The sequence below is a fragment of the Molothrus ater genome, chromosome 19 (genome assembly GCF_012460135.2).
Source record: "Molothrus ater isolate BHLD 08-10-18 breed brown headed cowbird chromosome 19, BPBGC_Mater_1.1, whole genome shotgun sequence".
NCBI classification, from domain to species: domain Eukaryota; kingdom Metazoa; phylum Chordata; class Aves; order Passeriformes; family Icteridae; genus Molothrus; species Molothrus ater.
In genome coordinates, this window is record NC_050496.2 from 5,049,211 (window position 1) to 5,071,556 (window position 22,346).

Below are 22,346 nucleotides of genomic sequence, written 5' to 3' on the forward strand. Positions count from 1 at the left end.
GCCTCAACTCGTGCAGTAGGGTGTGAAGACCACCCAACTCAAGCAGATCAAATGTACAATCTGACAGACCATGCAGGCAAATGTTATGGGACCTAGAAGAGCAAACAGCAACCCTGAAAAATTGTTAGCTACACATCTGGGTTTTGGTTTTCTTCCCACAGACACTCAGTCTGCACCTTTGAGATCAGACATGTCCTGTTTGCTCTGCCAGTGGTAAGACACTGTCCACTGATAAGGAGATAAGGATTACTCTGCTACAACGGATGCTCTGAGGTGCATTTTTGAATTCACATGTTCAATGTTGAGATAAGGCTTAAAATAAGCATACCTATGGTCTTGGTATTTTTACTTCTTCTTCACCCACATTTCCACTGCTGTCCTAATCTGAGTTCCTATTTGAGGCTGAGAAACCACGAGACAAGGCACGATGCAGACACAAGAATGCCTCTGATTTCAGTTGTAGCCAAATTATTGCACCAGCTCCATTTTCATCCCCATTTACAATGTCCTTCATTTGAGTCTTCTGGTCTTTCAATGCCTAAATGGCACCAGAATGGTTGCAAGACAAAGCTTGGGTGAGCAGTAGCCAGCAGTCTCTACACCACAGCCCAGCCATGTGGATGCAGCTCCAGCATTAATACAGGGTATTAATCCTTCAGGAATTTCCCACAGTTCCTCTCCTTGTGCAAAAGGAAAGACAAGTTCTTTGCCTTTGATGCTGCAAAGGCATAATCACAAAGCTTATCTTGATGCACTGCAAAAGAGGACAGGATGTACTCCCAGGCATCTCACCCAGATCTCAAGTGAGGGTACACGGAATCCTGAAGGTCACTTTCAAGGGTGTTGCTCATATTTAAGATGGGCACACTCAAGAGAAATGTCTTGAGTAGCAATGACTTGTGTTATGCACAATAAATCTGTGTTCCAAAGAGTTTATCACCTGAATCAGAGTATTTTCAATGCTGCTTGTGAGCCTGTGTGCTCTGAATGCTCTGAACTGAAGGGACTCTCTGTTTTTTTATTAAATGGGTTAATTTATCTCCACCTCAACGTTTGCTTTCCTGCAGAGTTATTAAACTGTCTGACTTTCAGGTGAATGCACAGTGAACAAAGGGCTGCTCCACTTTCACTTATCTAAATTCTGCCAGATCAATAAACACCCAAGCAGTGGAAACAATCTTTACAATTCACAATTAAGGCATCAAGCCTGACTGAAACCAGCCACACTGCCAGCAGCCGAGCAGAGGAACCATACCAAAACAAAACCACCCCAGAGCACCCTGTACCTACAGCTTCAGTGACTGAGAGCTCACTTTCAGTTTCTTCCAACTCAAGTCTACCCACATGAGTAGATACACATTAAAGACAGAGGTACCTGCAGAAATAACATGCTAGACAGAGCCGAGAAACGCTGCAAAACCAATCCTCAGCTGAGGCTTGACAGAGCCCACCCAAATGAAATCCACTTCCCATGCAGCCCCTGCAGAGCACATCACCCCAAGCTGATCCCAGCCTCCAGGAACCCCAGGAAGGAGCTGTCTCACTCCTTTGTTCCCAGGAATATGCTGCTCTCATCCTGCTACGGGAGCTGTGGGATCACAGAAAGCAGCCACACGCAGGAACATCTAATCCAGCAAGCCAGGGAGAGCACAACAGCAGCCACGGAGTATTTTGTTACTCACTCGGGGCTCTACAAATGGAATCCCATCCCCAGACAAGGAGCAGTCCATCCATAATTAAACAGCAAACTTTGGCATCTACCAGGGACTTGTCTCCAGGAATATCCAGCTGCACACCACGACTGCTACCAAAGGACACAAATCAAGGAAGCTCGGCCTCTTCTGCTAACAAACAGTGACAAAGGTGTGAGAGAGCATCACCAGCTCTGCTTTTCCCACATTGTCTTTTGCTGCACATCTAAAGTAAACATAAAGGCTTCCTGACAGAAAGACAGAGGTTCAAAATATCTAAAAAATCTCATGCAACTAACACCAAGAGTTTGGAAATTCACGCTAATACAGAAACTGGAACATTTCCTTACAAATACAACCAAAACTTTCTGAGAGATCCCCAGCACCAGATTGCCTGTCCCCAGGGAACAGCAAAGTATGCAGATAATTAAGCTTACTTGAGTTTACAACTTGTAACCTTTGTGTCATTTTATGGAAACAAACTATATTTAAGGGAAAAAAAAAGGAAGAAAATATTTACATTTTGACAACATACAACTTGTTCACATGAGCCACCACCAAATAAGTTCCCATATGTTATCAGGAGGAGGTTTACAGTCTGATGTGACCCAGTGTACACATCCTAGACTTCCAAAGGATGGCTCACATCCCACTGTCAGCACTCAGCAGCCCCCAAACCCGTCTTTCACTTATGGTTATTCAGCTCGTCTGCAACTGTTTTCACTGAAGTATTTATAGCATCCATCTTCAAAACACAAGTTTTGCCCTCTGGAAATAAGCTAATTGCACCACCAGCTTTGTTCCACACTGTCCCATTTCCATCCTCTTTCCCAATCTCCTCTGCTTCTTGAAGTCTTTCTTCCTCTGGTTTTCCTAATACTTGACATCCTTACTTCCACAATCATGCTCAGCCAGGTTATCACTTTCACCTTCCTCTACTCAGTGTCCTCACTCATCTCCTTGTTTTCCTTCTCCATCACTAGTGTCATTCCACTTCAGACAGCTCCTGTTCCCTCTTTTTCCCTACAGCAACACTCCCAGCAGACTCTTCCATGCCCATTTCCCCCATAAAACTGTCAGACTTGTAAAGCACACCAGAAGCCACACAGCCTACGAGACTGTGGCTTGCCAGTTCCCTAAAGATCATGACAGGATCTTCACAATGGCAATAAAACCTGGAAGCCCTCACTCTGCCATAGTATTCCTGAAGGAAAGGGGTGGCAGGTAGCCTGTGATCCCAGCTAGGCACACAGGCTGTATGGACCCAAGTCTGTGGATTCCTCAAAGCTCTTTTCATTCCAGGTATCACAGTGTGGATGCAGGGAAGTCCACCACCAACCTTATGAAAATGGAAATTAAAAGCACACAGAGCACACGTCTCAGTTTGGGTGGGAGCATCCACACAAGCCAGAGATATGAGTATTTGTAGGGTATTTGTAGGACAACACCCTAAAATGATAAGGGAAACGGCTCAGCACATATGTTTTGTTCACAAAGAACAGTTCCAAAGTTTTCACCTTTAAGGACAGGGAACACATGACCTATTTCCAGCCACATCCATCCATCGCCAGCCCACCTCACAAAGACAACGCTCGCTCCCAATCTGTTATCCCTATTGCACAAGAGGATGGGAATCCCATCCCACAGCCTCCAACTCCAACAACTGACCACAGGCCAACTTCACACAGCTCCGACAGGTTGTGTTTCCCTGGGACAAGGCAGTGAACTGGTATTTTTTGGTTAGGAAAGACACATTCCAGCAACAAGTGTTCCCTGAGGAGTGTCTGCAGTGATGGAGGCGACACACACCAACGATGTGCCCATACAGCCAGATTGCACCCACACAGGGCCAGCAAAAGCAGGGACGGAGCAAACACTCGTCCAGATTTCAATGTAAACCTTCCAAGGGGGATATTCCACACACCTGTGTCACTCCCAAAGACACCGGCCCCGAGAGGGACCCGCTCCATCACCAACCACCAAAGCTGCGACCCTGGGCACCTCCTGTCACCTCACACCTCCCTCCACAGGTGCCAAGGAACGCCCGGGACCCCTCAGGGGATGGAGGACAGCAGTGACAGCCCTGGGTGACAGCTCACCAAACCCTCAGCCCCTCAAAGCACCACGAGGTGACCCCCGGAGGAACGGACCCCACCGAGGGCGGGGGGCAGAGCTGGGGACCCAGGGTCCCCTCACATCCCGTGGGAGAGAGGCCCAGCCTCGGGCCGGGGTGTCACCACAGGGCCCGGCGCTCCACCAACACTACGGGGAGGGACCGGGGCTGTCACTCGCGGGTCCCCTCACCCGCCGCGGAACGGATCGGGGCTGTCACATCCCGGGGCATGCCCTCACATCCCGGGGGATCGACCCCCACCCCAGGCGGGGGTGTCACCCGAGAGGGAGGGACGGGCGGGCGAGGGGCCGGGGGTGTCAGCCGGGGGTCCGGGGGTCCTCTCTCCCCGGGGGAGGCGCGGCGGCCCCGGTGCATCACGGGCGTTGGGCGGGGGGGTCGCTCATCCCCCGCCCCTCCCTCCCGCCCCGCCGCCCCCGGCCCGCGCCGGCCGAGGCCGGTTCCAACCGGTGCCCGCGCGTCCCCCCGCGCGCCCCCGCGCGCGCCGCACGCTGACGTCAGGCGCGTGTTGGCGCGCGGGCGGGCGGGCGGCGGCGGGGAAGCTCCCGGCTCTACGTACGTGTAGTGCTGCGGCTTCTCGGGCTGCGCCTGCAGCGCGCTGGCGGCGCTCGCCGGCCCGGCCGCGGCAGGGCCGCCCGCCACCGGGCCCTTGGACATGCCTCCCGCCTTCCGCCGCCGCCGCCGCCGAGGAGACCTTTATTATTCACTCTGCGCGGTCCGCACGGAGGGCGCCGCGCGCAGGCGCCGCCGCCGCCATTGCCGCCCCGGTGGCGCGCGGAGCGGGGTGGGACTTGTAGTCCCGCCGCGCGCGCGCCGCCCGCCGGCCCGGGACGCGGCGGGCGGTGGCTTCCGGCCGGCGGGACTACAACTCCCAGAGGCGCCCCGCGGCGACGCGGCCTCCGCGCTTCCTGCCGCGTGGGGCGCGACGGGAGGTGTAGTGCGGGGATCGGTAGGGGCGGCGCGCTGGGGCGCCCCCCGGTGGCGGGGCGGGATCGGGGCCGGGAGAGCCCCGAGCGCAGGGAAGGCACCGACCCCCGGGGGGACACGGAGATTGTGCGGGACACCGAGCCCCTGAGGGCGAGGAGCGAGTCACAGGATGGCAGCGAGCTCCTGGGGGAGCACCGAGCCTTTAGGGGACACCGAGCCCGGGGCACACCGGCCCCAGGGGCGGCACAGCCCGCTCGGCCCAGCCCCGACTGGAGCAGGGGCGGCCGGTCAGGGGAGCTGGTGAGGGACCGGGAGTTATTTGTGTCAGGCAGCCTCATTTCCTTCCTCCCCCTCTTCCTCTGCCTCAGGGGCCGCGCGTGGACGCGGGAGCGCGGCCAGAGGTTATTTTAGTGCTGGCAGCGCTCATGGCTCCGCGGCCCTCCCCACCCACGGAACAGCGCCGCGCAGGACGTGCCCGCGAGCAGCGCTGCGGCCTCAGAAGGAGGAAGAGGAGGAGGAGGAGGAGGGGGAGGAAGGCCCAGCGAGCGCATGAAGAACCTACCTGGGAGGAGGTGACACCAATGGCACCTGGCTGCTGGGACATCGGAGCACGGGCTCCCCGTCCTCCCCCGGGAGAACCCCCCCCTCCCCAAAGCAGCCGTGTCCAAGGAATCGGCCGAATTCCCATGTGGAGCACTCCCTCTGCCAATTAACTCCTCTCCCAGGGGAGGAAATTATAGGAGTTTCTTTTAATAGGACTTTGATCTCTTGGGCTCTGCTCAGACCGGCTCCTGGCGCTGTGGGAAAGGGCACTCAGCATTTATCGGGCAAACACCTTTTCTACCTCTGCCAGCCCACACGGGCTGAGCAACGTTAATAATAAACTTTAGGCCTGGTCTCTGCAGCTGGTTTGGGGAGGCAAATCACTTTTTAAATTCCTATTTATACTGATTTAGTATATACTACAACCTGAGGTGATTTAGTAGCTTATTCCCAGGCACTTACAGGAATAAGTCACAGGATATCAATTACCTCCTTATTCATCTAACCACCTTCCATGGAAAGCTGGAGCTCTGGAATGATGCAGTTCCTGGTGAATGCATGAGCAGGTGTTTCAGTGAGTATCTCCACACACACCTGTACACCCAACCAGAGCCACTGTCAGCCATGAACCTGCTGGAAAAGCCACTCAATTATTGAGGAATGACACTGAAAACACCCCCGACCTGCACTTTGTCCAAAGGGATTTGGATGCCACAGGCTCCAGTCCCTCATGGCTGGTGTTTACTCTGCACCCTGGTGCTGACACTGTGCTCCAGCTGTTTCACACCTTGGCACACACCCTGCCAGGCCGTGGGGAAACACTGAGGACACTCCAGCTGATGTGCCCGGGGTGTATTTATTTCACCTCTGCTAATGTGTGCTGGTTTGCCTTCCCTAGCTTCTGTGTGTACACCTGCCCCTCACCCTGTTCCACCCCAGGGGACACCTGGCTTTTCTCCAGGGTTTTGTAGAGCAAAAAAATCTTAAGTATCTTCAAAGTGAGAAGTCCAAGCAGCCACGGCTATGAAACTGGCAAAGGTAATAATTAAGGCGACTCTGAACTCCTGGTAACAAAGTTTCACCCGGCCTCCTGGCATTAGTGACAGGGCAGGGAGCTCTCAAAAGTTATGAATTAAATGTATTAGAAGCTGTTACCACCAGAAATTTTGTTTTCCCTAAGTGTGAACAACTCGGACGAAAGAGGCATTATTCCTTTTCCACCTTCCAAAACAGCGCAGTGAGTGTTTACCCACACCTCCCAGCTTTTTGCCTCTGATAAATAATTAACATTTTCCTTTAGAAGAGAGAAAATGAACCTGAAAATGAGGACCAGAGGCAGGGGAGATGACGTCCCTTGGGCAGCAACAGCCCGGGCACACGTGACAGCCCTGTCACACCACGGTGCCACGTTTGCTTGAGTGGCAGCCCGGACACGGAGGAGCAGGACACGCTCCCAACACATTCCCAACGTGCCAAGCTCCATCCTGGTCCTGCCATCCTCTGAGCCCAGAGGCCGAGGATGCAGAGCCTCATGCAGAGAGTGGGTAATCCCAGCTGCTCTCCACTCTGGAAACCTCAGGGACAGCTTCAGGAGCGTCTGTGTTCCCTGCATATCCTACGTGCTACAACTCCAGGGCATTTGGGACCTGTTCTTCTTGATCCTGGGAGCCTTCCCGTGGGGGCAGGGACCTGCCTCCACAGTCAGGGCAAATACAGTAAAATAGTGATATAAGTCAAGGTATAACTTAAGGCAGCAGTTTTCCCCAAAAGACAAGTTTTATTATTGACTTGTTATTTATCTTAGGAAGATAAACGCTAAGATGGCACCAACGGGGAGCACGGATTCTGGATTTCTACTCACAATGAAACTTTGTGACTCACTTTGGGGGCGAAGGTGACCCACAGATCAGTGTGATTTGGGGAAGGGCAGCGCAGAGGGGCTGAGCCCCAGCTCCTGAACGCTCCCTCCTCAGGGCCAAAGGTCAGGCTCTGACATGAGGCAGCCGCATCCCAGCCCTACTGCCCACTGCCAATCCAGGTCCCGTGACAGCCCTTCCTTGGCATCTGGAAGGACAAACCCGGGCAAGATGTGCCGGAGGCGCTGCCAGACCCGCTCCCCTTACGAGGCCCCCGCTCGCCCCACGGCCGCCCCCGAGCGCGGTGCGGAGCGGCCGCACACCGGCGGCTCCCGGGGGAGAGGGGGCGGAGGCGGGGGGACCCCGCGGCCCGGCCCTCGCCGCTCGCAGCCCCCACCGGGCGCCTCTGCTCCGCAGGCCGAGGCTGGCGCTCCGCGGCGGGGGCGGCCGGGGCCGGCCGGGGGTGCCCGGGGGATCCCGCGGCGCCGCCGCCGCTCGCCCCGCTCCTATTGACTTCCCATTGTGGAGCTTCGCAACAAAGGGTAGGATCCAAACCCTACCCCGTTTCGTCCAATCAGCGCGCAGAGCGCCCGCCAGCCACCGATTGGATCCTTCTCATCCCTCAACACCCAATCGGACGCCTACTTTAACAACCAATCAGCGCCCGGCCGCGCGCCCAATCAGCGCCGGGGAACCGGAGCACGGCCTTTGTGTGTGGTGACGCGACGGCGCCGGCGGAGGTCCCGGCCAATAGCGCGGCGCGTTGCTTACAGGCATTGTGACGTCACCGCGCTACGCGCGCGCCCCCACTATAAAGTGCGTGTCCCCGCGGCGGGGAGGGCGCAGTGAGCGGCGCGGCGGCTGAGGAGCGGCTCGGCAGCAGCACGACGTAGAGGCTTCGGCGCGCAGCGCTACCGGCACCGGCGCTTCCTTCTCTTCCTACCGGTAAGTACCGAACAGCGGACGCGTATAAAAGCGGGTGGAGGTGTTGCGCAGCCGTTCGCGGCCTTGGGTTCTCCGGGAGCGCGGCGGACAGGCCGGGCCTTGCCTACGTGCCCTGAGTCACGGCCGGTTCCCATCCCCCACCATTGCACCTCCCTCCCCCCCACCCCGGGGCGGCCCGGGAGGAAGGAGGAGGCGGCGTGACTCAGTCGGCTTTCCCCGGGGACGGGAGCGGCTGGGCCGCGAGGCGGGGGCGGCGGGGTAACCGTTACCCCTCCTCCCCGTCCCGGGGGAGGCCGCTGGCCGCCTGCCCGCCGCGGGGGAGGGGGGCATTTGGAGCGTGAGGGAATCGGCCGCTGCGGCGTCGGGCCTGGGGGTCACGGGGATAGCCGGGCCCCGGTGTCACGCGTCTGTGTCTCTGTAGGTAAGTGAGGAAAAATGGCCCGTACAAAGCAGACCGCCCGCAAGTCCACTGGGGGGAAGGCGCCGCGCAAGCAGCTGGCCACGAAGGCGGCCCGGAAAAGCGCCCCCTCTACTGGCGGCGTCAAGAAGCCTCACCGCTACAGGTAAGGCCCTCGGCTCGGCCCCGGCTGCCGCAGCCCCTGCCCCGCCTCACCGCCCCTTCCTCCCTCTTCCATCCAGGCCGGGAACCGTCGCGCTCCGTGAGATCCGTCGTTATCAGAAATCTACGGAGCTGCTGATCCGCAAGCTGCCCTTCCAGCGGCTGGTCAGGGAAATCGCCCAAGATTTCAAAACAGATTTGAGGTTCCAGAGTGCGGCCATCGGTGCTCTGCAGGTACTGCCGAGGGCAGGCTGGGCTGCGGTGCCGGGGGAGCTGCGCTGAGCGTTTTTAACAACGTTTCTTGTGCTCTTGAAACAGGAGGCCAGCGAGGCATATCTGGTGGGTCTGTTTGAAGACACAAACCTGTGTGCCATCCATGCCAAGAGAGTCACCATCATGCCCAAAGATATCCAGTTGGCTCGCAGGATACGGGGAGAGAGGGCTTAAGTGAAGGCTGTTTTTATGGTGTTTTGTAGTTAATTCTGTAAAATACTTTGGTTTTAATTTGTGACTTTTTTTGTAAGAAATTGTTTATAATATGTTGCATTTGTACTTAAGTCATTCCATCTTTCACTCAGGATGAATGCTAAAAGTGACTGTTCACATAAACCTCAGTGATGTTGAGCCTCGGGCTCGGGAGTGACAAGTTGCTAATATGCAGAAGGGATGGGTGTTCTTTCTTGCTTCTCATGCATGTTTCTGTATGTTAATGACTTGTTGGGTAGATAAACTTGTAAGGTACTAGAATTGATATAAATGTGTACAGGGTCCTTTTGCAATAAAACTGGTTATGACTTGATCCAAGTGTTTAACAATTGGGGCTGTTAGTCTGACCATGCATCACTGTGATCAAATGTGGACTTCCTTCAGAGGGTGAAACTTCAAGTCTTAACCACAGTGTAACTTACAGTTTCCTAAAAACGTAAACCTGGCAGCTATAGAATACACTATGTGCATTTATAATAGCTATTTTATATATTGTAGTGTCAACATTTTTAAATTAAATGTTTTACATTCACATGTGAGGAGTCTTTGTCATTTGGTTTGAATGGGCTTGAAGAAGCTTCTGCCTCCTACAGATTCCTGTAATCCTGGGCTGCTGCTGTGGCAACTAAACTTCTACTGGCACCAGAATGGAGAACTTTTGGAGTATTTTGGAGATTTTGTGCAGCTTGAGTCCTTGCTGTGCCCGGGGAGAGTGGAGCCCTACAGCTGTGTAGGGGTCAGGAGGACTGGCCCAGGCTGCAGTGGCTTTTTGGGGGATTTTTCTCTGATCAGGGCACAAGCTTAGCTCTAAGTTCTTTCTTCCTTTTTAGTGGATGGGAAAGTTTATTTTGGAGTTATGACTGGTCTGGCTGAAGCAAAATCACCTGGCAGTTCCCGAGCAGTGGGGGGAGCGTTCCCATGGGATTGGGCTGTGCCAGTCCTGGCTCTGCACAGGCGCAGCTGATTGAGCACCCTGGGAGCAGATGGGCTGCTGAGCACACGGGTGGGTGCTCCATGGGATTCTCGTTTCCCATCCAGATTTTTGGATGGAATGTGACTGAACTCAAACCTTCACTTCAGGCTGGGCTAAGGCAGGCCCGGCTGGGCTGTGGTGGAGGAAAGTGCTCAGAGGTAATTAACACTGCTCAGCCCTGCCAGAACAGGCTCTACAAGTCAGGCTGGAGCTGTCACAGAAAGCAGCACAGGGAAGTGGTTGAGCCAGCCCGGCTTGATTTATTCCAGTGGAAATTTGCTGTTCTGGGGCAAGAGTAGCAGCGGTCCCCACCAGGTTCCAGTACCTGTGATCTCCCACCCAGGATGGTGAGGAAGAGGATGGTCTCCTACTACCGTGGTGAGGGAAGAGCATGAAATCCATCCCAACTCGCTCAGGAGGCAGGGCCTGCATCCCTCAGCTGCTGCTGGGCCGGTGGTGCCTCATCGGTGGTGCCTCATCGTGCTCCTCTCCCTCAGACAAACCACTCTGTGCGCTTAAATCCTGCAGCTGGAGGAACGGGCACTCCTCACAGCCTCCTCACCTCCCTGTCCTACACTGCTCCGAGCAAACCCAGCCCCGGCCTCGCAGCAGAGTCCTGCCACAATCCTGTTCTGAAATGGTTGATAGGTTTTAAACAAGTATTTTCCTCTTTTTGCTAAAGCTGTAGGGGAAAAGATTCCTTTGATACAAAGTAATTAGGTTCACAACTTAGACACAAAGTTAACCACCAGCTCAAACTCTGGGTGAGGCTCAGTGATCTCAGGTCAATCACCTTTCAACAGGGACCCTGCCTGCCAGGAATGTCCCCATGGGAAACGTGAGGATCCTCAGTGGCCCGTGTAATTCAGGAAGAACCACACAGCTTGCATTTAGGCCAATTGAAAATGAAAGATTCCAAGATAGGAGTTTTTTTTTGTTTGGTGCTGAGCTGCAGTAGGAGCCTCAGCTCCTGCAAGAAAAGTATGTTTAAAATAACATCCCTTGAAAACAGTATTTCCTCCAAGTCCTTACTAGAAACAATGAAGCAGCTGGGTATGCCTAGAAGCTGCTTCTTTAAATAAAATCATTGTCAAGTGGTCCTTTATAAAAAAAACCCACATCAGAAAAATATCAAAATATCTCTTCAGCTTAGTAACCTGAACAAAAGGAATTAAGTCAGATCCTGCATGTGATGAACCAGAACAGAATTCCTGGTATTCCATGGTGTGACTGATGGCAGCTGAAGCCTTAAACCCTTCCCTTACCGATTGTCCCGATGATTTCCTCGCATTCTTGCTCAGAACTGGATGCAAACACCAGGCAGTCGAACGTGCTCCCGTCAGGGCTCTCGGGGGAAGAGCTAAAAATGGAAACACATCCATTATCCAGCCAGCTCCGAGCCCAGCCCTGCCTCCCGCCACAGCAGGACCTTGTGGCTGCTCTGGGCCTCACTCAGAGGTTTCCCAGAGCCACATCCCTCTGTGCCCTGCCAGGACCCACAGGCAGCACTCACAGCACACAGAAGGCGAAGATCCTGGGGCTCCACGTGCAGCGTCCCACACAGGAGATGGAGGGGTAGGGATGGCAGCACAGGAGCTGTGCAGGGACAGGGAGGGGTAGGGATGGGGGCACGGGAGCTGTGCAGGGACAGGGAGGGGTTGGGATGGCAGCACAGGAGCTGTGCAGTGACAGGGAGGGGTTGGGATGGCAGCACAGGAGCTGTGCAGTGACAGGGAGGGGTTGGGATGGCAGCACAGGAGCTGTGCAGTGACAGGGAGGGGTTGGGATGGCAGCACAGGAGCTGTGCAGTGACAGGGAGGGGTTGGGATGGGGGCACGGGAGCTGTGCAGGGCACAGGGAGGGGTTGGGATGGGGGCACGGGAGCTGTGCAGGGACAGGGAGGGGTTGGGATGGGGGCACAGGAGCTGTGCAGGGACAGGGAGGGGTTGGGATGGGGGCACGGGAGCTGTGCAGGGACAGGGAGGGGTTGGGATGGCAGCACAGGAGCTGTGCAGGGCACAGAGAGGGGTTGGGATGGGGGCACGGGAGCTGTGCAGGGCACAGAGAGGGGTTGGGATGGGGGCACGGGAGCTGTGCAGGGCACAGGGAGGGGCTGTTTGGGGCTCTGGTCAGGCCCTGTCAGCCCCATTCCTGGTTTATTCTGTCCCCAGCTGGGCTCCCCATGCCACCAGATTGCCAGACCTTGGATGTCACTCACTCACCTTGGAAGAAGCCTTCTCCCGCACAAGGACTTCTGCCTCCTTCACATCAAATAAAACCTCCTGCAGGGGGATGAGGGGGAAGAAGCCCCGATCAGCACAGCCCTGAGCTCTGTTTTTAATCAGACACTCACCAGAGATTATCCAAATGCAGAGGTGACGAAGCACAGTCAGCCTCAGCTTTTTCAAGTTTTCTCTCTGCTGCCCCTTTTTCCCCACCACCCAGTGCTTCCACACTTCAATCTTTTTACAAACAATGCCCAGAGGCTCAAACAACAGGGACCTGAGCCTTAAAGCACCCCTGGAATCAGGCTTAGCTTTCCCAGAGTTTTCCAAGTGATTTCCCGCATGTGGTTGCATTTTTTCCTTAATGCCCTTTCCTATCCTGGCTGCTGAGATGCTTCTGACCTGAAAAAACCCCACAGGGGTGATGGGGTGGCAAATATTCAGCCAAGCCATGTGAACCTGGAGCTGGAAAAAATATCCATGGCCTGCATTCTCTCACAGAGCCCTTCCCAGGATGTCCCCAGCCCTGTTGCTCACCCGTGCTGCCAAGTTCCTCTCCAGCACAGCAGGGATGGCCCCCTCCAGCACCTCTTTGCCACCATACTGAAATGGAATGGGAAGGAGGGAATAACCCTTGGACACATAAAGAGAACTCCAGAAGAGGTGATTCACCCCCTGGCAGGTCTCTGCCCCACAGCCTCACCATCCCAATGCTGGTCTGGCCCAGGAACCGCAGGTTGTAGAGCAGCCTGGGGAGAAAAGGGCTCGGGGGCATCAGATGAAGGAGCCCACACATCCCTCCTGCTGCTCTTTGCAGGGGAGGATGCTCCCAGCCCCCTGCTCACCTCCAGGCCATGGGGGCAGCCTTGGCCCCACAGCCTGGAGCAGAGATCAGGGATGGTGTGGGCACAGGGCTGCCCCGGTGCCAGCCTGGGGGCTGCCCATGGCACAGACCCACCTGCCCCCCTGCAGCTGCCGGGGCTGCCCCTCGCCCCTGGGCCGGGGGCTGTGCTGCAGCTGGAACTGGGGCTCCTTCTCCTTCAGGGCCTTCAGGTAGGGCAGCAGTGGCTCAAAGACCCTCCCGTCGTGCCACCGCCACCGCAGCAGGCGGAAGGTGAGCGGTTCTCCCTTCAGCCTCTGCAGCACAGCCCCGGCCTGGAGGGAGGGAGGGAGGAAGCAGCAGAGGGGAGCAGGGGGCAGAAGAGGGGACAGCCCAGCCCGCTGTCCCCACCCACCTGCCCGGGGGAGGCGGATCTCAGAGAGCAGCCGTTGATCTCATCGAGGATGTCACCGGCCAGCACCACCTCGTCCACCTCTGCCTGGCTCTCGGGGAGCACCTTGGTGACAAAGACTCGGCCATCCACGTACCTGGGGGTGCAGCCGAGCCTCAACTCAGCCCCAGGGACCCTGCCTGGCTCCCCTTTTGTACCATGCATGACATTTCACCCATACACTGAATGCAGGGAAAAGCCACCTCATGGACAGCAGATACTGGCAAGGCTGAGCCGATGGGGAGAAAAGCACCCGAGACAGCCCCAATGCTCTCAGCAGGATATTTATTTCCCTTTTTGGGGCATTTTCAGGGCTGTGCTGACCAGATCCCTCTGGAGAGTGGAGAGGAGGATCAAGACTTCCTACCTGAGCACCATCCCCAGGGTTCGGCATGGGACTGTCTCGTAAATACTGCACACCTGAAAGAGAGTGGATGGTGACAGTGGCAATGGCCGTGGGACATCCAAGGAACCCCATGCCCTGGATAATTTCTGGCACTGATGCCAAGCCAGGTCTTTGGGAGCCCAGGGAGAGGCAAGTCTCAGTACCCTAGGCTGAGCTGGGACCATCAGTGGCTGCTTGTCTCTGTCCTCTTTCAGGATTAGGCTGCGCCCAGACCCTGAAGGGACAAAGCTGCTCTAAGGATGGGATGGCAAAGCAACAGCAAACCCTTAACTCACTGAAGAGCCCTCCTGCCTCACCCCACATGTCCCCACGCGGCCGGGGGACGCAGCTGTCCCTCCCCAGAGGCGCTGCTGTGTGCAGAGCACTCAGTGTCACATCGCATTAGCCGGGCCTGAGCCGCGGCCAGCGGGGGCACTGCCTGTCAGAAATGCCCCAAAGCCAGCGGCATCCCGGGCTCTGCAGCACCACCACGGCTCAGCGCACGCCTTGGCCAGTCCCAAAGCTGCCTCGAGCTTTTTGGGGATTCTTTTGGGCTTAAAAGGTGGTGGAGGCATGCTCTTCATCGTTAAAAGACATGAAGGCGTTCCTGCTGTTCTCAGTAACACACTGATGTTTCACTGAGCAAACCAACTGATGTGTAATCTGTGTCAGCCTAGGGAAATGGGGATTTTTTGGGCAAGAAATCAGGGAAGGGAGCATGGGAAAACTTCACTTATATCAGAGATTCAGGCCTGGGTGCTTCTCTTGCTTGGTTTTTCTCCTGGGATCTGCTCCTGGTGATGCTGCAGGTACCCAGAAGGATCCAGCCTCGATAGCAGAGGCAGCTCTGCTCATCCTGGTGAACCTGAGCCAATTCACCCCGGGGTGTGTGGCAATCCCTCCCCACCAAACTGTTCCTTGTCTTCCTCATTTGACTTTTCAGGGAAGGCCAGGTGGCGGAAGGACGGCTCCCGATGGGCTCTCACCGGCAGCAGCCAGCTCTCATCCAAGAAGCTGCAATTCTGCAAACAAAGGAGTGTCAGGGAAGGGGCCAGGGCCCCACGTTGGCAGCCCTGTGCTGGTCACCACCCCACCGATTCACCACTGCACCTGCAGGTCCAGGGAGAAATCTATCTCTGTCAGCACCAGCAGCAGCGAGAGGAACGGCTCTGCAGAGGGATGGGGATGGAGAGAGGCAGCATCACTGCCGGTTCCTGGCAGCCACAGCCTCACAGGGGCACGGCAGAGGACTGAATGAAGCCATTTTCAGTGTAACTAATGAGTCCTGGGAGCGAGGCCTTGAGAGCATCCCAGCACCATGCACCCAGGTGCTGCTGGGGGCTCATGCCAGGCTCCTGCTGCTGGCACAGGGGCAGCTTGGTACCTTTTTTCCCAAAATTCAGACGAAGACTTGCAGCAAGTGCCACTGACTATTTCTCCCCTTAGAAGCACAGCAAAGCTGCCCAGGCTCTCCTACACAAACCTTGCAATCACACTGCCAGGTCTGCAATCTGCTCATGCACCAGCAGCACGGCTGATTTATAAACCATTGATGTACAGGTTTAACATGGGGTTATTTATCATAATCAAAAGATTAAAGGCTTCCACCCTGGCCTGGCCCCCCAAAGAGTCTGGCTGTGGATGGATGGAGTGCTGCAGCCTGTCAAGGCAATGCAGCCATTTAAACCCCCGTGCCACCTCTCAGCCCAGACTGATCCAACACAGCCTCTCCTCAAAGCCAGACTGGGTCTGCTTAAGCCAGAATCCTTGGTACAAATGAATAATGTGGAAGATACTTCAGAAGAAATTTTCCTTTCCCATGACACTAAAGCCAACCTTAGATAGATTCAAATCATGTTTAAATATTTACACGTTTGTTTGGGGTTTTTTCTCCATCACTGCAGCAATGTATTTAGATTCCAGCGCTAAGTTTGGATTAGAAAAATCACAGTGGACTCTTCCCCCTCCCCTGCAGCAGCAGTGCAGTGCCATAACACAGGCTGCATCCTGCCTCGGGTGAGCCACCATCTTACCCCGGAGATCTTCACTGCCGAGGATGGAGCTCCCTGGATCATAAAACTGAAAGCCAGTGAAAAGCACAGGTTACGCCTCCGCTTCACAGCCCACCTCCCGTGGGCAGCAGCTCCCCCCGGGTGCGCACCTCCAGGAGTCGGGGGGTCCGTGCCAGCTGCCCCACGGCCGCCGCCAGCACCTTCCCCTGCAGGGCCAAGCGTACAAAGCAGCGCCCGCGGCCCTGCGCCGTCCGCGCCCGCTCACAGCCCGCGGCTCTCCGGATGCTGACGGACAGGGGCTCCGGCCTGTTCGGGGAGAGGGGAAGCAGCTTTGGCCGCACACCGAGCGTCCTCCCTGCGCCTGGGCTCTTTGGGATGAGCGTGTCGCTCATGGTGACAGACGCCACCACGGCTCAGATTTTCACCCCGGCCTAGCTCGGGACGCTCCGGCCGCTGGTGCCCGCGGGGAGCTGCTCCAGCCAGTGCCAGTAATCCCGCCGGCGGAATCCCCAGGCCGGTTCTGCGGGAGAAAGGGAGTGCGAGACCCCTCGCCGCGGGCCCGGGGACGCTGCCACCGCCCGCCCGGGCACGAAGGGTCACTCACGTCGGAGCCCCTTGCGCAGGATGCTCTCCAGCAGCTGGCAGAGGGACACGAGGTGCGGCGAGGTGTCCGTGCAGGGCCCCCCGCCCTCCCGCAGCCGCAGCACCCCTCCTGCGGGGAGGAGAGAGAGCGGCAGCACCGTGGGTGCCCAGCCCGGGAGAGGGGAGCGGGTACCGGGGCTACAGCTCTGCACGGCCCCGCGGGGGGATCCGATACCCCAGCACGGCCCGACCCCCCCGGCTGCCGCCGCTGCGCCGGGCAGGAACGCGGATAAACTTCCCCAAAGCCACGGTCGGGCGGCGGGGCTGGCCCGGGGAGCCCCAGCGCGGCCCCGCCGTCGGTCCGGTCAGACCTGGTACCAAGCGCAGCCAGGAGAGGCTCGCACAGGGGCCGGGGGCCCACGCTCACCTTTAAGGGCGCTGAGCAGCGGCTCCTTCCTGGCCATGGGCTTGTCGTCCCCCAGGGCCAGGTGATCCCGCGACGGCGGCTGGATGGGAACCAGGAACCGGGAACCAGGAACCGGGAACCAGGAACCGGGAATGGGGAACGGGCCCCGCCCCAGGAGCGGAGCGGAGCAGCCCGGCCCCACGGGCGGGGGGAACCTCACACACACACAGGTGTACGTGCACTTGAACGGAAAGCACAGACGCTGCTGTACATCGGTGTAACACAGTGACACACGCACACCTATTGATCTGTACAGATACATAAATTCCATACATTGCATAGGCAGAACCCGCATATATGAGACACATGTGCAAAACAAACACGTATTAATCTCTACGTGTATTAGGACAGGCTTTGGGATATGGGTATATGTGCTATAAATCTTCGGTGCCGGCCCCGCCGCAGGTACACTCGGGGTGTGTGGACGAGCGCTCGCCCTGTTCGGAGGGATGCGCGCGAACGATGCGATTCCCAGGACCGTGAGAAGAGGCGGTGCGGAGCGCTCGGGGCGGTGCGGGGCTCCCGGGGGCGGTTCGGGGCGCTCGGGGCTGTTCGGGTCGGTTCGGGGCGGTGCGGGGCGGAGCGGGGCGGGGGCTCGAGGCGGTTCGGGGCGCTCGGGGGCGGTGCGGGACTCCTGGGGGCGGTTCGGGGCGGTTCGGGGCGCTCGGGGCGGTGCGGGGCTCCCGGGGCGGTTCGGGGCTCCCGGGGCGCTCGGGGCCGTGCGGAGCGCTCGGGGCGGTGCGGGGCTCCCGGGGCGCTCGGGGCCGTGCGGGGCGCTCAGGGGCGGTTCGGGGCGGGGCGGGGGCTCGAGGCGGTTCGGGGAGCTCTCGGGGGCGGTGCGGGGCTCCCGGGGGCGGTTCGGGGCGGTGCGGGGCGCTCGGGGGCGGTGCGGGACCCATCCGGGGCGGTGCAGCTCGGCCATGGCGGAGCCCGGTTCGTCCGCGCTGCTGGCGGCCGCTCGCCGGGTGCACGAAGAGGCTTTCGGGAGTCCGGCGCTGCTGGCGGTGTGGGCCCCCGGCCGGGTCAACCTCATCGGGGAGCACACCGACTACAACGACGGCTTCGTGCTGCCCATGGTAAGGGCCGTGCTCTGCCGCCCGGCCCCGGGCTCTCGCCGTGTCACTCTTCCGGGTCCTCCTGGCAGCTCACGGGGGTCCTCGGCCACCGCCTTCCCATCCCCGTCTCGGGATGTCCCCTCCAGGCGAGCCCACCCAGGACCCTGAGGGATCCTCGGGATCCCCTGCCCAGAGCGCGGGGTTCGGAGCCGGACCTGCTGCAGCCCCCCCTGCGGACCAACTCCTCACCGCTTCACGGGCATGAGATTCTCTTCCCAACCACCTCTCCGAGAGGCTGAAGCCTTTTTTCTGCAGCCCCGTCAAACAACTTCACGTTCCCAGAGAGCGATGTTTTGGTGACAGAGATGGCTCAGAACAGCAGGAGCTTCCTGCTCTTTCCGAGCCGCTTTGGCTCAGCGGCGAAGTTCCCACTCAGTCTTAAATCAAACCTACAGATAATTACTGTGAGGCCGAGGAGCGTGGGAGCAGGTCAGCTGAATTCCCTGACAGACAAGGAAACGTCCCGAAGCCTCTCCCATTCTTGGCGTGGTTACCACTTCCCCGGAGCCCAACAAGCAGCACCCGGCACTGAGCTGGGGGTCAGGCACATTCAGTGGGAAGGCTGACCCCGTGGGTCAGTAAATAGGCAGGAAGTTTAATTCTGTGCCAAGCCAGAGTGTGCAGTGGGAGCTCTGGGGGGCTAAAGAGAACACTTGGATGCTCCAGCTGTGGGCTGAAGCAGACACAGCTGTCACCTGCCACCCGTGGGGATGCTCCAAGGGGTGCTGCAGGGTCTGAGCCCACCTTCCCTACCCCCAGGCCCTGCATCTGGGGACGGTGCTGGTGGGAGCCCCCACGCAGGATGAGACCATCTCCATCATCACCACCTCGGCAGAGGCAGATGAGCCCCACAAGGTGCAGTTCCCGGCTCCCACTGCCAGCAGCCCCCTGAGCCCAGGGCAGCCCCACTGGGCCAACTACGTCAAGGGCGTCATCCAGCACTACCGGGGTAAGGCCGGGCTGAGGGGTGGGTCAGAGCCCCCCTTGCAGGGAACTGCTGTTCACATCCAGCTTTGGAGTGCTCCAGGCGCTCTTGTGGTGTCTGTGTAATCCTGCAGCTCTACCAGGACCAGGCTCCAGCAAACTCAATCTCAGCTCCAAAGGTTCCTGTGCTTGGGGGGCTGCAGGCTCACACTCTGCTGTGGGTCACCTTGTGTTCTGAATGTTGCACAGGGGCTCCTTGTGCCATTCCCTGTGAGCTGTGGGGCACACAGAGCCCTGCAGGGGCTCATGGCCCCCCTCCTCCCTTTGCTTCTTTCCTGCAGGTGGTCCCGTGCCAGGCTTCAGCGCTGTCATGGCCAGTGACGTCCCCCTGGGCGGGGGCCTCTCCAGCTCAGCTTCTCTGGAGGTGGCCACCTACACCTTCCTGCAGCAGCTCTGCCCTGGTAAGGCAGCAGCCTGTTCTGGGCCCTGGCATCTGCTTCTAGGTGGGAGCTAGGATGAGTGGGATGCCCTTAGCTAGATCCCACAGCCCTTGGGAAATGCTGCTGTGAGTGGGTAACAACTCCCCAGCTGGCACTGCCCTGCCTATGTGGCTCCTCTGGCTCATCCAGCCTGACCTGCCCAGACCTCTAAAATCCATGGACCACTCCTGGGGCTGGCCAGGGAGATAAGATGAAGTTCCCTTGGGAGCATCCTCTCCCCTCCCTAATGGCCCCAAAAATCAAGATACCTGAAATACCAGTGTCAATTATCACATCCAGCTGGATCTAGGGTCCAGGCTGGCATAGAGGCCATGCAGGGGTGCAGGAGCAAGCACCTGCAGCTGCAAAAACCCATTCCACAGGAAAACAACCCTTTACCTCCATGTTTGCTTCCCCTGCTCCCAGGCAAGGGACAAAGTTGCAGGAGCTGCTAACCTGTGTGTCTCTGCTGTGGCACAGACGATGGGGATTTGGCAGCCAAGGCACTGGCGTGCCAGAAGGCGGAGCACACGTTTGCTGGGATGCCCTGTGGGATCATGGACCAGTTCATCTCCGTGATGGGCCGGGAGGGCCACGCCCTGCTCATCGACTGCAGGTCAGTGTCAGGGCTGGGCTCGCTGTGCTGTCCTTGAGCAGCTGGGGCTGAGCTGGCCCTGTGGCCATGAACTGAAGGCAGGAGTGCAGGGAGAGGTTAACCCTTGAACCCAGCCCAAAACCTCGTCATGGGGGCGGGGCAGCCTGCACTTTTATTCCTCCTGGTCTTGATTCCTCCTCCTGCAACCTTTCTGCTGCTTGCCTGGGTTGTCTTTCCCACGGTCCTTAGGGTCTATTATGGCACTAATACTTGGGAGGGAGTGAAGTGCTGAAGTGAAATCCCAAACCACCCGGACTTTGCCTCTGTAGCTCAGGATCTGCCTGCCACGTAGCCTCACTCGGGTGCCTGAGAACGGGGCGGGCAGGGGGCGGGCAGATGGCTGAGCTGTCCCTGCAGGTCCCTGCACACCGTGCTTGTCCCGCTGAGCGATCCCAGCCTGGTCGTGCTCATCACCAACTCCAACGTGCGGCACACGCTGACGGGCAGCGAGTACCCCACGCGCCGGCGGCAGTGCGAGGAGGCAGCAGCGGCCCTGGGCAAGGCCAGCCTCAGGGATGCCACCATGGCCGAGCTGGAAGGTGGGGACAGCCCTCCCCTCACCTCTGGTCACTCCTTGGGGCATCAAGAGCTTGGTGCCCCGTGGGCTGAGACCTGGGGCAGGCGGGTGGGCGCACACCCTGTGATGGGATGTGCTGCGGGCAGGGAAGCTTCGGCACAGGATGGTTGCAGGATGCAGCCCTGCAGCATCCTGCAGGCTGTGAGGCTTTGCTGCAGGAACACCAATGTCCCTGCAGAGGCCAGGAGCCGCCTGGGGGATGAGGTGTTCCGGCGGGCCAGGCACGTCATCAGGCGAGATAGCACGGACAGAAGAGGCAGCGCAGGCGCTGCAGAACAAGGACTACAGGACCTTCGGGAAGCTGATGGTGGAGAGCCACAACTCCCTCAGGTGAGGGTGACCGAGGATGCTGACAGCTGGGCCAGGCTCTGCAGCACCCAGCGCTGCTGCCATGGCAGTGGCTGCACAGGACACAAGCTGGAGCTGTCAGGGGTGCAGCGGTTGTGCCCAGGGTGCAGGACAGGGCAGAGCATGGCTCTCCTCTCTCCAGGGATGACTATGAAGTGAGCTGCCCCGAGCTGGACCAGCTGGTGGCAGCAGCCCTGGAAGTCGATGGGGTTTATGGCAGCAGGATGACTGGGGGAGGCTTTGGAGGCTGCACGGTGACACTGCTGGAGGCTGGGGCTGCAGACAGAGCCAAGAAGCACATCCAGGTATGTGGCAGAAAAGCCCCAGGAGACTGAAAGATCCCAAGGAAACACTCAGGGGCACAGCACAGGGACACTGTGGAACTGTCACTCCTGAGCCATTTGTGGTTGGTGGAGCCTGTCCATGGCCCTGAGCCTGTTGATGCACTGAGCTCCTGCAGGCAGTTCAGTACTCTGTGCCAGTCACAGAGCCTGCCCCAGGACCTCTTTGCATTGAGAAAGGGAGTGAAAAGGTGCTGGGGGAGCTTCAGGAAGGCCAAATCCATCCACAGAAAAGGGATCTGAGCTGAGCTTGGGTACTCCTGAGCTGAACACTGGCAGTTATAGCCTGGGAAAGATCTCAGTGCCATCACCAGTGTTCCCTAACTCAGCACCTTGGCATTCTCAGGTAGCTGGAAATTCCAGCAGAATGGGGATGTCAGGACATGGGGCCTGTGAACAAGGCAGAACATCATTTTACTGCTCTGTGAGATCGTGAAAATAGCTGGAGGAGGGGGAAAGAAGGGGCAGAGGTGGGAGAGAGGAAACATGACCAGGAGTTACAGTTCAGTGAAGAGTGGAGGCAGAGTGTGGAACTGACCAGCAGGGCCTCTCCCCCCAGCTCTGGCAGCCCCCAGCCTCAACTGCTCCTCTTATTTTTCAGGAGAAATACAGTGGCAAAGCCACCTTCTACCTCACCAAGCCCTCAGCAGGGGCAAAGGCTCTGTCCATGTAGAGGAGTGACCACCTCCCCTGGGAACCTTGGGCTGGCATTGCCTCCCCCCCCAAGGGGATCAGTTTGTCCATCTGCATCATTTAGCTAATAAAAGCAAAGCATTTGCATAGGTGTTTTGTGCCTGTGTGTGCCAAAATCACTTGGGACTGTTCCTCAGAGGATACTGGTTTAATTCCAATTTG

At 57.9% G+C, this 22,346-nt stretch overlaps 3 protein-coding genes across 8 annotated transcripts in view; 2 read left to right on the forward strand and 1 right to left on the reverse strand.

Annotated features, from left to right (window-relative positions):
- UNK (unk zinc finger) overlaps positions 1-4,494 on the reverse strand; it is a 45,551-nt gene extending 41,057 nt beyond the window's left edge. For 5 of the 6 annotated variants that reach the window (XM_036394364.2, XM_036394366.2, XM_036394365.2 and 2 more), the window contains exon 1: positions 4,382-4,479. In XM_036394364.2, the coding sequence (XP_036250257.1) occupies positions 4,382-4,479 (98 nt within the window). Of the gene's footprint in view, positions 1-4,381 lie in introns of all 6 variants that reach the window. The other variant, XM_036394367.2, reaches the window with a different exon arrangement.
- Positions 4,495-7,988: 3,494 nt separating this feature from the next.
- On the forward strand, positions 7,989-9,672 carry LOC118693641 (histone H3.3A). The gene is made up of 4 exons (XM_036394368.1): positions 7,989-8,093; positions 8,515-8,656; positions 8,733-8,886; positions 8,971-9,672. The coding sequence occupies exons 2-4, from the start codon at positions 8,529-8,531 to the stop codon at positions 9,097-9,099; spliced, it is 411 nt and encodes a 136-aa protein (XP_036250261.1). The 5' UTR covers positions 7,989-8,093; positions 8,515-8,528; the 3' UTR covers positions 9,100-9,672.
- An 8,299-nt stretch (positions 9,673-17,971) lies between these two features.
- GALK1 (galactokinase 1) lies at positions 17,972-22,273 on the forward strand. The gene is given in 9 exon segments (XM_036394634.2): positions 17,972-18,128; positions 18,927-19,116; positions 19,433-19,552; positions 20,051-20,186; positions 20,583-20,764; positions 20,981-21,033; positions 21,035-21,132; positions 21,293-21,455; positions 22,093-22,273. Coding segments are annotated over 9 exon segments (1,170 nt in total). The 5' UTR covers position 17,972; the 3' UTR covers positions 22,165-22,273.
- Positions 22,274-22,346: the final 73 nt, after the last annotated feature.

Excerpts from the sequence above, each read along its gene's own strand:
- LOC118693641 (XM_036394368.1), top strand. The coding sequence starts at position 8,529 with ATGGCCCGTACAAAGCAGACCGCCCGCAAGTCCACTGGGGGGAAGGCG. Across the intron at positions 8,657-8,732 it reads AAGAAGCCTCACCGCTACAG|GCCGGGAACCGTCGCGCTCC; the intron begins GTAAGGCCCTCG and ends TCTTCCATCCAG. Across the intron at positions 8,887-8,970 it reads CGGCCATCGGTGCTCTGCAG|GAGGCCAGCGAGGCATATCT; the intron begins GTACTGCCGAGG and ends CTCTTGAAACAG.